Below are 12,763 nucleotides of genomic sequence, written 5' to 3'. Positions count from 1 at the left end.
TGTGTAACTATGCGTAACCTTAGACGTATATATATATATATATATATATATATATACTGATTGTATCAGTGATAAAATTCTATCAAAAAATTATGTATTTTAATTATGTCAATCGCAATGAAAATTTTATTAGTGGATGATTTGAAGTCATCTCAACTCTTAATATCTCCGTCTTATAGAGTATTTGACTAAACTTATTTAAAATATTTTATACGCTCCTTCATCTTATAAGATGTTTTATAAATATAAAGACATTAAGATTTATTTTCAAAATAAGCTCTTAAAGTGAATAAATAAGATATCAGACTTATAAGATGTTAAAATGCTTATCATAATAAGCTCTTTATACTGTAATAGCGATCGAAAAAACCATCAAACTATTAGAATTTAAAAACATAACTAGATTCTTTTTTTTTTTTTTTCTAGGGAGGAAAAATTGTCGATTATATGAAGGATAAAGGTGAAATACCAGTAAACATACACCTGTTTTTGTCAATTGGCTGTTAAAATTAAAGAGCTTATAAGATGTTCTAAAGAAAATTGGAAGAAGTTATTTTTTTTTCTAACGAGCATTTACGATAAAATACATCTTATTTTAGAATCTTATAATTTTTTAGAAATAGTTGGGAAATTATGCTCCCGTCCCCTGAGGTTTTGTGGTATTACACATAGATCTCCTATGATTGAAAAATTACATCTAGCTTCTGTATAACGAATAAGTCCATCATTTAGTCAAAATTCACTAAATCTGTTAATATTAATAAAGGATGAATGAAAATTAATATTTATCCTCGACTAACTTAGTACTGACTTGTTGCAGATCAAATCAAACTAAATTACCCTTATAATGGTGAAGATATATCTTCTCACACGCATTAATAAAGACGTATGAAGGTAATTTGCTCATAAAATGATTTACTTAACTTATACTAAATCAGTAATAAGTCAATTGGAGATAAATATAAATTTTTCTTATTTTTTTATTAATATCAGCAAAGTTCGATGAATTTTGACTAGCGGAGGAATTTATATGTTGAACGGAAGTAAACCTCTGAGGTGTAAGATGTGGTTTCTCCAACCATAGAAGATTTATGTGTAATTATACCAAATTTCAATGGAATAAAGTGTAATTACTCCTAAATAATGTTCAAGAGCTTATAAATTTTAAAAAATCTTTTAAAATATTTTGAGAAGTTTATAAACTCAGCCAATTACCTTTTTATATACAGTGTTATGGTATTAATTAGTCATTTAATTTATGAATATAAAAATAATTATCTCGAATGCACACGACTTCCAAAAAGAAAAATATATTCGAATTAAAAGGTATTTTTATTTTTAGTTTTTGGTATTAAGTATAAGGGTTAATGACATTTTGTCGTTTGAACTATGACCATTTTTACACTTTGACATCTAAAACCTTTTTTGTATCTTTATTTACCATCACAACTTTATAAAAATTTGCACTTTGTTATTTATAATTATTTTTTAACCAAATTTTTCGTTGAAAAAACATCGCATACAGTGTAAATGTGATATTTAAAAATTATATAAAGTGATATTTTTCGTATATGTACAATATGTGATACTTTTTAATAAAAAAATCAACAAAAGAAATAGTCGTATATAGCAAAACACAAATATCACAAAGTTAAATATAATAAATTAACAAAAAAAAATTAAATAACAAAATATAAAAATAATTATAATTCGAATGACAAAATTAAATCCACCCATTGATTATATTATGAAAAATAAGGAAATGAGAAGATGGGGAGGTGGGGTGGTTTTGGTGACGCTCCTTGGGACCCACAGCCACAGGGGGCGGCCCTTTTCCTGCCGACCATTCTCCTCACTCTTTTTTCAAATAAAGCGAATCTGACCGTCCAACTTTCATCGCTCACAGTTCATAACATACCATCCGCCTTTCTAGAATTGTGTTCTCGTTGCAATTTCGTACGAGAGGTTTTAGGACAAAATTGCAATTTTGGGTCAAAAAATTGTTTTATATTTCTGAAATAGCCAACGATTTTAGACATAGTGCAAAATTAACTCCACATCTTAAAAAAATATAATCCCACATTTTAGAAAAATATAGCAAATATAGTCTTTAATATTACAATTTTTTTATAATAGGACTAATTTTATAATTTTTTCTTAAAGTGTGGGACTGTTATTGATAATTTCAAAAAATATGGGACTAATATTATAAATCATCATAAATTTTGAGACCAAAATTGTAATTTCCTCGAGATTTTAGAGTTGCAAACCCTTGCGATGGACTTTATTGTATAGGTACGGAAGATCAACGACGGCCAAACAATCATAAAGCCTTGCCATGAATTTTATTTGTGGCGAGTTTGGTGAGATGTCATCCTGACTAACACATCCTCCGTCGCAAATATTGAATTTGTAATCGTCACAATTATCCGTCGCTGATGAGAGTTTTTTCTTTTTGCTTTTTTTTTTCTTCCTGTAGTTCTATATTTATTGATTCTAAAAACATGTCTCAAAACCGTACTCCCCATTAACATCATTGGGAGAAAATATGGAAAAAACTAACTGAGTATTCATGTATATATATATAGAAAATTACTTTTTTAGTCCGTCAAGTATGTTTAATATTAATAAAATATTATTAATTTAAAATTTTCAAATATTTTTAATTACGGGACACCACAGAGAAGGGCGACGTCGGTCGTTGGTCTGGGCGATGCAGCAGAGAGTGTTGGGGGTGGGGAGAAGGTTGGGCGACGACGGGGTGGGATAGGGGTAGCGAGGTTCTAGAGGCGGAGGAGGAGAGTAGCAACAGCAGAGAAGGGTTTGGGGTGGGGAAGGTGGGGGGGGGTTTTAATTTTTTTTAAATAAGAATTTTAGTTTTATAAATTATAATATAAGTCGAAATATATTTTTTCACCTCATCTCAACTGCCACATAAGTTTAAAAATCATCAAAATATATTCAGTTGGCATGCAACGTATTATTTCCGGCTATAAAAAGAAAAATCGTCCGCCAAAGGATCTGCCTTAATCAATTTTTTAAGTTATTGGATAAAAAAAAGTGGATATAGTTACCGAACTAAAATTAATACAGCATACTTAATGAACTCAAAAAATTAATTTTTCCTATATATATATATATATGTATAGAGAGAGAGAGAGAGAGAGAGAGAGAGAGAGAATGGATAATAATGCTAGCACCTTGTCCATATATTGGCTGCTAATAAGAAGTTTGTGCAATTTATAAATTTTATTACCTTAATTCTTTATTAATGTGTCTTTTCATGAACAAAATCTATGAGATTTTAGCTAAAATGAATAATACTTCATACCACAAAATACTGTGATCGTATCACAAGTTGCATCAGTTAGTTACATGAATTTCATTAGGAGTAATTACATTTACACCCCTGAACCTGCGGTCTGTTCAAATAAGCTATTCCCCTCTCTTGGATAGTTACACATACATCTATAAAAAAATATCAATATCATCTACACAAACCATCATATTGTTTAAAAAATTACACATATACCCCTAAAAATGTCAAACATAAACTATCCCTATTTTTTCACGGTTACGACTTATTTCCATAATTATACAAAGATTAAAAATATTTATATAAACAGACTATAAATTAAGGGCATCAATAAAATCATATAATATTAATATGTGTTGTTTGGCAAGTGAGATAAAGCTCTAGCTGTCTATGTCCTGATTATAACAAAAACTGATGTTTATTTTTCTCAAGGTCAAAGCACACTCCTCATATGATATTCAAAATTTATCATATGAAAAGGTATTCCAACATAATGAAACTCCCAATTATTAATACTTTTTTATTTGTTTCTTTTGATTGAATTCATCAATCATATTAATTGAATCAAATTATTTAAAATTAGGAAGTAAATCGCACTCGATTTGTGTGTATAATTTAACTTTTGTTATACTTATTTAATTAAATAAAAAAAGATAAATTTATATCCAATCGAAATTAATAGATAAACTAAAACGAAAAAAATTATTAATTAAATTAATTTATAAAAAAATATGGTATTTGTGAAAGGAAAAAAAAATATTGGTAAGGGTATTTTAGATAATTCAAAGTTATAGGATATTTATCTACACTATTTATTAGTGTAAGAGAGGATTTGATAGCGTACATTTTAATCGGCGAAATATGTATTGACTGAAATACCCTCGTCATACTTATTCTTACAAAATGCGCGATCATTTTTTTATTTTTATATATATATATAATTAATGTAAAATATTTAAAAAATTATTAGCTCTTGTCAGTTTTTAATTTAATTTTACTCTATTTCATATAATAAAAGAATAAATTATAAACACACATGGGATATAAATTTATGGCTAATCCTAAAAAATATAATTTTCCACATGTGGGATGCTTTCAATGACCAGATGAGTCATACAAGAATTAGTTAGACAACTAATTATTCAATATTCAATTATATCTTAGCCTAATATTTAAAAATTGAAATTTTATAATCAGGTTCGAGCTTATAAATTCGAGTCTCATAAAATATATTGCTGTTTATTTGACCTTATATAAATTTATATTATTATTTTTAGTTATATGACGCATTAATTGAATTAATATATGGTTCGATTTATTGAGATATTGATGTATTTATATAATTAACATATGAAAAACATTAATGATTCAATAATTCAAACTTAAGTACGTACGCTTGCTACGTTACACTAATAATCTCTGACGGGATGAATCTGTAATTTTATAAAAAATAAATATTTATATAATTAGATTTAATTTAAAAAATATTGAGATAATTTACTCGATTTGTCAATAATTTTTTTACCAATTGATGTAGTTATTTCAGGGATCTTGTCATAATAAATAATGCAGATATATATAGGAATTTTTTGGTATGTACTAAATTTGATCGAACCAAATAAATTACAAAGCATTTGTATCACACTTGCTATTTCGGGGATCTTGTCATCATAAATAGTGCGGATATATATGAAATATTCTTGGTTTGTATTAGATTTTGTCAAATCAAATTAATTACAAAGCAATTATATCACACTTGATATATAATTAATTATTTTTCTTGACCTGTACATGTACATGAATCGTAGGATATATAGTCGGGCCGAAAGGGTTGGTTAGTGCATGTCAGCATCCAATAGTTCTCTCAGCCTTATTCAAATTCCATACGCCAATCGGAAATACAACGCAAGAAGACAACCCCACTCCTTCCACTTCAACCAAAAGCAATTCCAAAACCATAACTCCCAATTTCGATTCCTTCAAAGTTCAAACCTCTTTTCTTCCGGTGCTGGATTTCCCCAGCACCACGGAAACCCAAACCTGTTGAGATGGTGCAAAGAAAGCTGCCCGTCAAGCCAGATCATCTTAAACCCGAGAAAAACCTGTTCCACCACCAGGATTTGAAGCCCAGGGGCGCAGCAGACCTGACCAAGAAAATGAAGAAATCGGGATCGTCGAAGCAGCCAGGGAAGCCGCCGCCGACGGCTGCCGTGACGCCTCGGAAGCCGTCGCCCGTCAGTTCAATGGCCAGAACACTGAATTACATGAACAGCCCGGAAAAGTCGCCGGCCAGGCCGACGGGTGCCGTGACGCCGCAGAAGGCGTCGCCTGGCGGTTCCTTTGCCGTGACGCCGAATTACATGAAGCCCACAACCAGTTCTGATGCGAGAAAGGAGGTGAGTACCAGAAGTCCTCAAACTAGTCCTGTGAGTTCAAGTTTGCAGGGAAAGGGTTCAAAGAATTTGAAACTTGGCTTGGCGTCTGGTAACAAAGCAACGAAGACGTTTTCTCGGACAGGTAGTTTGAAAATGATGAGGACTTTGACGAAGAATCCTAGCTTTAAACCGGCGAGGGCTTCTGTGAGGAAATGTTCCCCTGTTGTTTTGTGTGAAAATTTGGATGCCCAGAGAGCAACTTGCTCATCAACTTTGAAAGATTGTAAGTTTCCTGATTACCTCAGTCTTAATCCTGGGGGAACAGAAGCAGAGGGTACTTCTGCTGTTAAGGTCTGCCCATATACATACTGTTCTCTTAATGGCCATAAGCATGCTCCGTTGCCGCCGCTGAAGTGCTTCTTGTCGGCAAGGAGGCGGATGATCAAGAATCAGAGGGGCTTGAAGTTGGGATGTCTATCGCCAAGGCGAGTAACGTGTGTTGCAGACGGTGTAAAGTTTGATGAGAAGCTCGTGATGCAGGAGTCTTTGAATTGCTCAGGGACTAGTCTGCAGAGAGACGAGGACGAGAAGGAGACAGATTTCTTTGTTGAGATATTCAGTAAGGAAAAGGGAGATACTGCTTATTATACTGGGATTGATGGGAGCGATGAAACAGCGGCAGAAGATCAAGAAGAACGCTCTCTGGAGGGACTTTCAGATGCAGCAATTTGCTATGAAGTTGATGCTGATGAAACTGTTGATGGAAATGGATATGCTGATTCGATAGACGTTGGCAGAACATGCTTCTCGGAACAGAATCAGGAGGATGAAATTGATGATGGAGTCTCTCCACCACCTTCGGTTCAAGGGGAAAGCATGCCGAGGGTTAACTTTTATGAGCTAGATTCTGAAGCCTCTGATATGGACTGGGAGACAGGGCATCACTCTGCTCTGTATGTTGATTATGATTATGAGCACTCACCTGAAATGGAGTTAGAACCTGATCCTGAAGCAGGCCAATTTGAAAATCACGTCACCCACAACAAGTTCATGGTTGAGTCAGACAACAAAGGTGGCTGTTTTGATGAATTTTCTGCTGATGATGTGCCACAAGAGTCCTTCGACGAAGAGAGTTTGAACACGGATGTGTTTTCAAGTAGCAGTGACAGCGAATCCATCAGTTCATATGAGTATCTGCAGGGCTTGAACAATATGGAGACTTCAGCAATTGGTGAAGTCTCACTGGAAGAACCAGAACCAGCTTCTGATTATAAGAATCATATCTTGTTTGAATGCAATCAGACCGCAGGAATCGGTTTTCATCTAGGTATAGATTACTAATTTACTACACTGTATCTGAGCAGCTAACTTCATTTGATTACCTAATCTCTTCTGACTGAGAATGCGATTGCAGTAGCAGGACATGAAGTGTCTGAAGGCTGTCAGGCTCAGACTGAGTTATCTGATGAAGATCTGAGCAGCAATACTGAAAATATCATGACTTCGAGCACTGAAGATCCAGCAAGGGAAACTGATTCAGAGTTTGCTCAGTTGACATCGACTGGAGGCGAACGCCAAAGAATTCATAAAGTTGAAGCAGGGAATGAGGCAAATCAAGAAGCTGAAGACACTGGCCTGGCTCAAGCGACAACCAAATGCAAGAAGCAGATCCTGGATGGGGAGGAACTGGGAGCTTTCGATCCACGAGCACCAAATTTCTTGCCTCTGGAGCCTGATCCAGAGACGGAGAAGGTTGATCTTAGGCATCAAGAGCTGGACGGAAGGAAGAACGCAGAGGAGTGGATGGTAGACTATGCACTCAGACAAGCCGTCACAAAACTTGCTCCAGCTCGGAAGAGAAAGGTCGCACTGCTTGTTGAAGCATTCGAGAAAGTCATGCCGATAACCAAATGCGATCTCCACACAAGGCATACTTCAGCATTTGACCATGCGAGACCAATTCAGGCATGCAACTGATATGACCATTTGCTGGTAAATTCTTAAAATCACATACCAAGACTAAATCTTACAACAATCTAATTTCGTTGTTGCCAAAATCATTCCACCAACGCACTCCTTATTGCAGTGCAGGAGAGGCTGAAGAACCAGCTTTGATGAAGATGGTTTCTAAACAAGAAGACCTGAAGAACGTCGGCCCAGTTAGAAACAGTGCATGTTGGCTCTCTTGAAGTTGGAGAAAAAGATGCGCAATGCAACAATGATCAAGAGTCGATGTTAAACAATCAAGTGCTTTCTTATGTGCTAGAAGTTTAGGGAGAGTTGTGTGGTGTTTTGGTTTCTTTATTGTGTCCTTTTCCATAACAAGAGTGTACCTTAACCATAACTGGTGGTTGTGTGTTGTATAAGCTGATGTTTGTTGGATTAAGAACATTAATGTCAATCATCGTATCGTTGATGTAGGAGACGGCCTCCCTCCGCATGGTAGAACTAACACACTTGGGGATGCTAATTGATTCTTTAACTTAGAATGTCCCCAGTACTACTGAGAGTAATGTAGAAGGGAAATTCTAGCTTGGATTTCGCTCGGCCAAAATTGAATTAATTATATGACAATTGTAATACACTTGCTTTGTGATTGATGTACAATTCAGGTAAAGTAACTAATTACATAGTTAAGTATGGTCGGTTTGATTCGACCAAACTCGGTGTTATCTACCAATTCATTGAGGTCATACAGTGCATTTATTCAAATAGAGCAAATCTGACCATCCAACTCTCACCACTCACAGTTCACAACATACCATTTACATACTTCCTCCTTTCTAGAATTGTGTTCTCATTGTAATTTCATATAGGAGGTTTTAGATTAATCCGTTGCAAAGCCTTGCAACGGATTTCATTTGATAGGTACGCCTTAGTGGTTGAAAAATTTGTCAAAAATGAGCGACGGAATAACTATCTGAAACTAACTGACCCCCAACAGTCATAAAGCCTTGCAACGAATTTTGTTTTGCGACGATTTTGGTGAGGTATCATCCACAACCTCCGTCGCAAATATTGAATTGTGACGGTTCGCTAACAATCGTTTTTGCTTTCGATTCTTTTCTCTTTTCCAGTAATGCATTTATGATGAAGCACAGGAAGCTTATCAATTTTATAATACTTCCATAAATTTGAAGTTATATAATGATATTTTAATGACAATCTTCTTATATATAATAGTGTAAATTTTATATAAAATTCAATATTGAATTATTTATTAAGTGTTTTCTGTAGAACAATATTTCGTAAATAACCATTAAACATATATCATCATGTTTTTGGCATTTTTTAAAATAAATTTTTAATACAATATAAATTTTCTTATTCAAGTAATGTGTTTTTAGTAAAATAAAACATATTAATTTAAAAGATATTGTCATATATCATCGTGTGATATGAGAGGATTCCTATGTTTTTTTTTTTTTATAAAATACAAGTTGTAATAAGTTCTTTTCGACTTCTAAATAATTTTTCTGAATCCACATGAAAAATGAAACCCCCAATTTAAAAAATCACGTGAAGGTCATGTGACTGAAGCAAATTTCTGATCAAATGTGTATTAAAATTGAGCTTTTTTAAGTTATAGATAACTAAAATAGAATCCTAGTAAGTTACAGAACTAAAATGAGAATTACTTGAAGTTAGAGGACTAAAACTGGCTTTAATCCTACAATAATCAACGTTAAATTGTAGTAGGATCAAGGTTGTTTTGACGAATTTCTGCAGCACACATAAACTTGTTGTGCTGCAAAGTTCTACAACATCAACTGAAAAAATTTAAGCTTGATTCTAATGCAAAATTATTGTTCCCAGTTCTTGAAATACTAAACAACGAACACTCAGAAATAATATTTTCATCAATGAATGAGTTTAATTTGGTTGTAAAAAGATTTATTTGACCTGTAATAAATTAATAATAAATTAATCGGGGTAAATATAGATTTTTATTTGAATTTTTTTTGTTTATACAATCAAATTCAATGAATTTTGATTAATGGGGGTACTTATTTGTTAGATAGAAACAAACCTCATGGGTACTAGATGTAGTTTTTCAACCAACATAAGGTCTATGTATAATTATACCAAATCTCTGAGGGTATAATTACACAAAAATTCAGAAAAGACAAGTGTTATTATCCCTTTTTAATTTTATAATTTTTTGATAAACTTAATTGAGCACTAAAATATTTGGTAGCTTTTGTTTTGTATGGACAATTTTACCCTTAAGTTTTCATTAAAAAGTGACCCAAAAGACTAAAGGAATGCAATTTAACGATAGGTTCTTTAAGGCCACAATTTAAAGATTATGGACTAAATGGTATAAAATCAACATCTAAAGGGCTATAAACGACATTTTGGCCTTTTTGAAATATTATCAGGTAATGTATAATTAGGGAGTCATGGGAGCTGCTTTATTCACAAGTGCTAGGCCTTGTTTGGGAAAACGTTGATAGATAAATGTGGGAATAAAATTGGGATATAATAATTTTATTTTTTTACTTACTTTATATGATAAAATACACTTTGCTCCCCTTAACTATTCGTGATGTAATATTTTCCTTTAAATTAATAAATGTAACACTTACCCCTATAATTAAATTTTTGGACAATATTGCCCTTATGTTTTATATGTATATATAATTTAAAGAATTTTTTTGATGATTTTTTCATTTTAAGTTTAATTAAAACTTTTGTTAGTTTGATAAATTACAGCTATCTCCTTGAGGTCTGATATAATTACAATTACTTCCTTATTGTTTGAAAAATTATAAATATTCATCTGATTTTGAAAATAATTTGTGAAGCCCTTGAACGACAAGGATAAATTACTACATTATCATTGATTATTTTTGCTGCCTTGAAATGTCATATTTTATATATTTGTAATATCTTTTTTATGTCTGCATTAAAAGTGTAGGGATTGTTTGTTACTTTAAGTAGATTTTGCACAGCCTTTCCTTCCAAATTAATTGGTAAAAATCATACAATTTCATCCAATTGTACATATTAACATAACAATTACGCATCATATGCCAATGACTATAGTAGCCCGTAAAATTCAAAAAGATATGCAAAAATATAATTAATAATCTAAAAAGATATTTTTGTCGGTTCACCACAAAGAAAGAAAACCAACAGCAGACTAATGGAATAGGCTCATTGTTAAACGACCGTTAAATTCAGGAGCGTTGTTATAATTTCTCAAATAACGAGAAAGTCATCGTAATTATACGAAACGTCATGGGAAGTAGATGTAATTTACTCTAAAGATGTAGCTGTAATTTTATGTTTGTTTGAAAAGAGTAATCATCTAAATATATAAACTTTTGTGAAATGTAAGCAGAGGCCTGCTGCTGGGGTGTTGATGTTCTTGCTCTGTGAAGCTAATTCATACTTTGTACAGCCCATGAAGATTTAAGCAAATAAACTGCAGAAAAATCTTAATTGCCACAAGGTATATAGCAAATACATGCATGTCATACAACCCTCACCACATTATGTGTTGGGCAGCAACGGAAGAAGGTTACTTCAAATCCTTCACGCATAGCACACAAAGATCACTTTGATCACTATCTGCTTCTGATGCTAAGATCAACTATGCCGCCTACACCGCCGCGCTGACACTGAGAAAAGTGGCTGATCCTGCCAGCAGATCATGAAGCAGCCATTTTCCTCTTTAAGTTTATATCCGTCTAAGTTATAACTCGTCAACAATCTCCTTGCCGGCAGCATTACATGGTAACTTAAAGGCACCTTACCAAAACCAGCCAACTCAAGCCTAGGAAACCACTTCTCGAGCTTCTCATCTATCGTCCTTCTGTCAAGACCTTCAGATGATACTATATTCTTGATTGGTTCGATGCTTCTGTGATTCGGTCCATCAAACTGTGTCTGTTATGGTTTGATTCTTGCTCGGTCACAACCATTTGGCAAAAGACCCTATAGGGCATGTAGAAAACTCGTCATTTTTGGCGAGGTGGCGGCCAAAGATATCGGTGAAGTCGAGGTAGAATAGGGGCTGGCACTATATGCACTGATCACGTCCTTTCCAAGAAAGTCGGTAAAAGTGCATGGATTCGCATGCAACGCTCTCTGTGTGTGTTCCGCATTTGGACTCATGCTGAATGAGGGGGGATGCCTTTGGAGCATCTCATCGTCAGCTGCCAAAAGAGAATGCAATTGAAGTACGGAGCTTATTGCAACAGCTTCTCCGGTTTTGACACAGAGACTCTCGACGTCAACATTCTCCAATCTGCTAACTATCGGGTTAAATTGGAATGGGATATCCATTTCTCATGAAAGACAACTTTTATAGTGTGAAGTTGCTGGTTCGTTAGTCAAAACAATTCTGCCTGTGTTGATTAAGTTTAGCATATTGGATAAATTCAATGGGGTTTAATTGTCGAAGACGAATAAAGATAAATTAAATTTATTATGTGCTCTAAAATAAATTAAAACAATCTAAAAGTTTTAAACTAAAATTAAATTAATATCTCATAGTCAAAGGAGATATTTCAATCTTTCAACTTCCCTAACAATCTTATAAAATATTTTTAAAGCTCGTTGGATGTAAAATCTTATTCTAAATTAAGATTTTAAAGTATTTGAATAAAATAATTTGATAGAGCTTACTATTAATAACATTTTTTTTGTTTTTTGTTAGTCTAAGGATTTTTTTCTAAATTTTAAAAAATAAATTGAAGATTTCTTAGTCTTTATAAAAAGGTTATAAACGGTTATAAACTCCTAACTTTTTTTTATTTTTAAAAAATCTTATAGAATGTCATAAAGAGCTTTTATAAACTCACCCAATCGTTGTTACAACAGAGCCGTAAATGGAGGTTTTGATCTAATTATTCACACTACCCCTCAACCTCATCAACCATCATGTGTAACAACCATTTCGAGCAACATACAATCATCTATGCTCCGGCCTACATTATTTTCTTTCTAATCAATAGATCTAAGGTTCATGTTCCCTAGTATGGTATCGCCATATATGATAGTAACGACACAAGGTCACTTATAGTACACCATATATGAGGTTAATGGAATGATATAGAGTACA

The 12,763-nt window shown here is 33.2% G+C and overlaps 1 protein-coding gene across 1 annotated transcript; it reads left to right on the top strand.

Moving 5' to 3' along the window:
• Positions 5,183-8,111, top strand: LOC105172158. Its single transcript, XM_011093511.2, has 3 exons — positions 5,183-7,018; positions 7,106-7,683; positions 7,778-8,111. The coding sequence occupies exons 1-2, from the start codon at positions 5,365-5,367 to the stop codon at positions 7,666-7,668; spliced, it is 2,217 nt and encodes a 738-aa protein (XP_011091813.1). The 5' UTR covers positions 5,183-5,364; the 3' UTR covers positions 7,669-7,683; positions 7,778-8,111.

This window comes from Sesamum indicum, linkage group LG10 (genome assembly GCF_000512975.1).
Source record: "Sesamum indicum cultivar Zhongzhi No. 13 linkage group LG10, S_indicum_v1.0, whole genome shotgun sequence".
Lineage (NCBI taxonomy): Eukaryota > Viridiplantae > Streptophyta > Magnoliopsida > Lamiales > Pedaliaceae > Sesamum > Sesamum indicum.
Note: the sequence above shows the minus strand (reverse complement) of the source record. Positions and strands in the feature narration are given on the sequence as shown.

Excerpts from the sequence above, each read along its gene's own strand:
- LOC105172158 (XM_011093511.2), top strand. The coding sequence starts at position 5,365 with ATGGTGCAAAGAAAGCTGCCCGTCAAGCCAGATCATCTTAAACCCGAG. Across the intron at positions 7,019-7,105 it reads AGGAATCGGTTTTCATCTAG|TAGCAGGACATGAAGTGTCT; the intron begins GTATAGATTACT and ends ATGCGATTGCAG.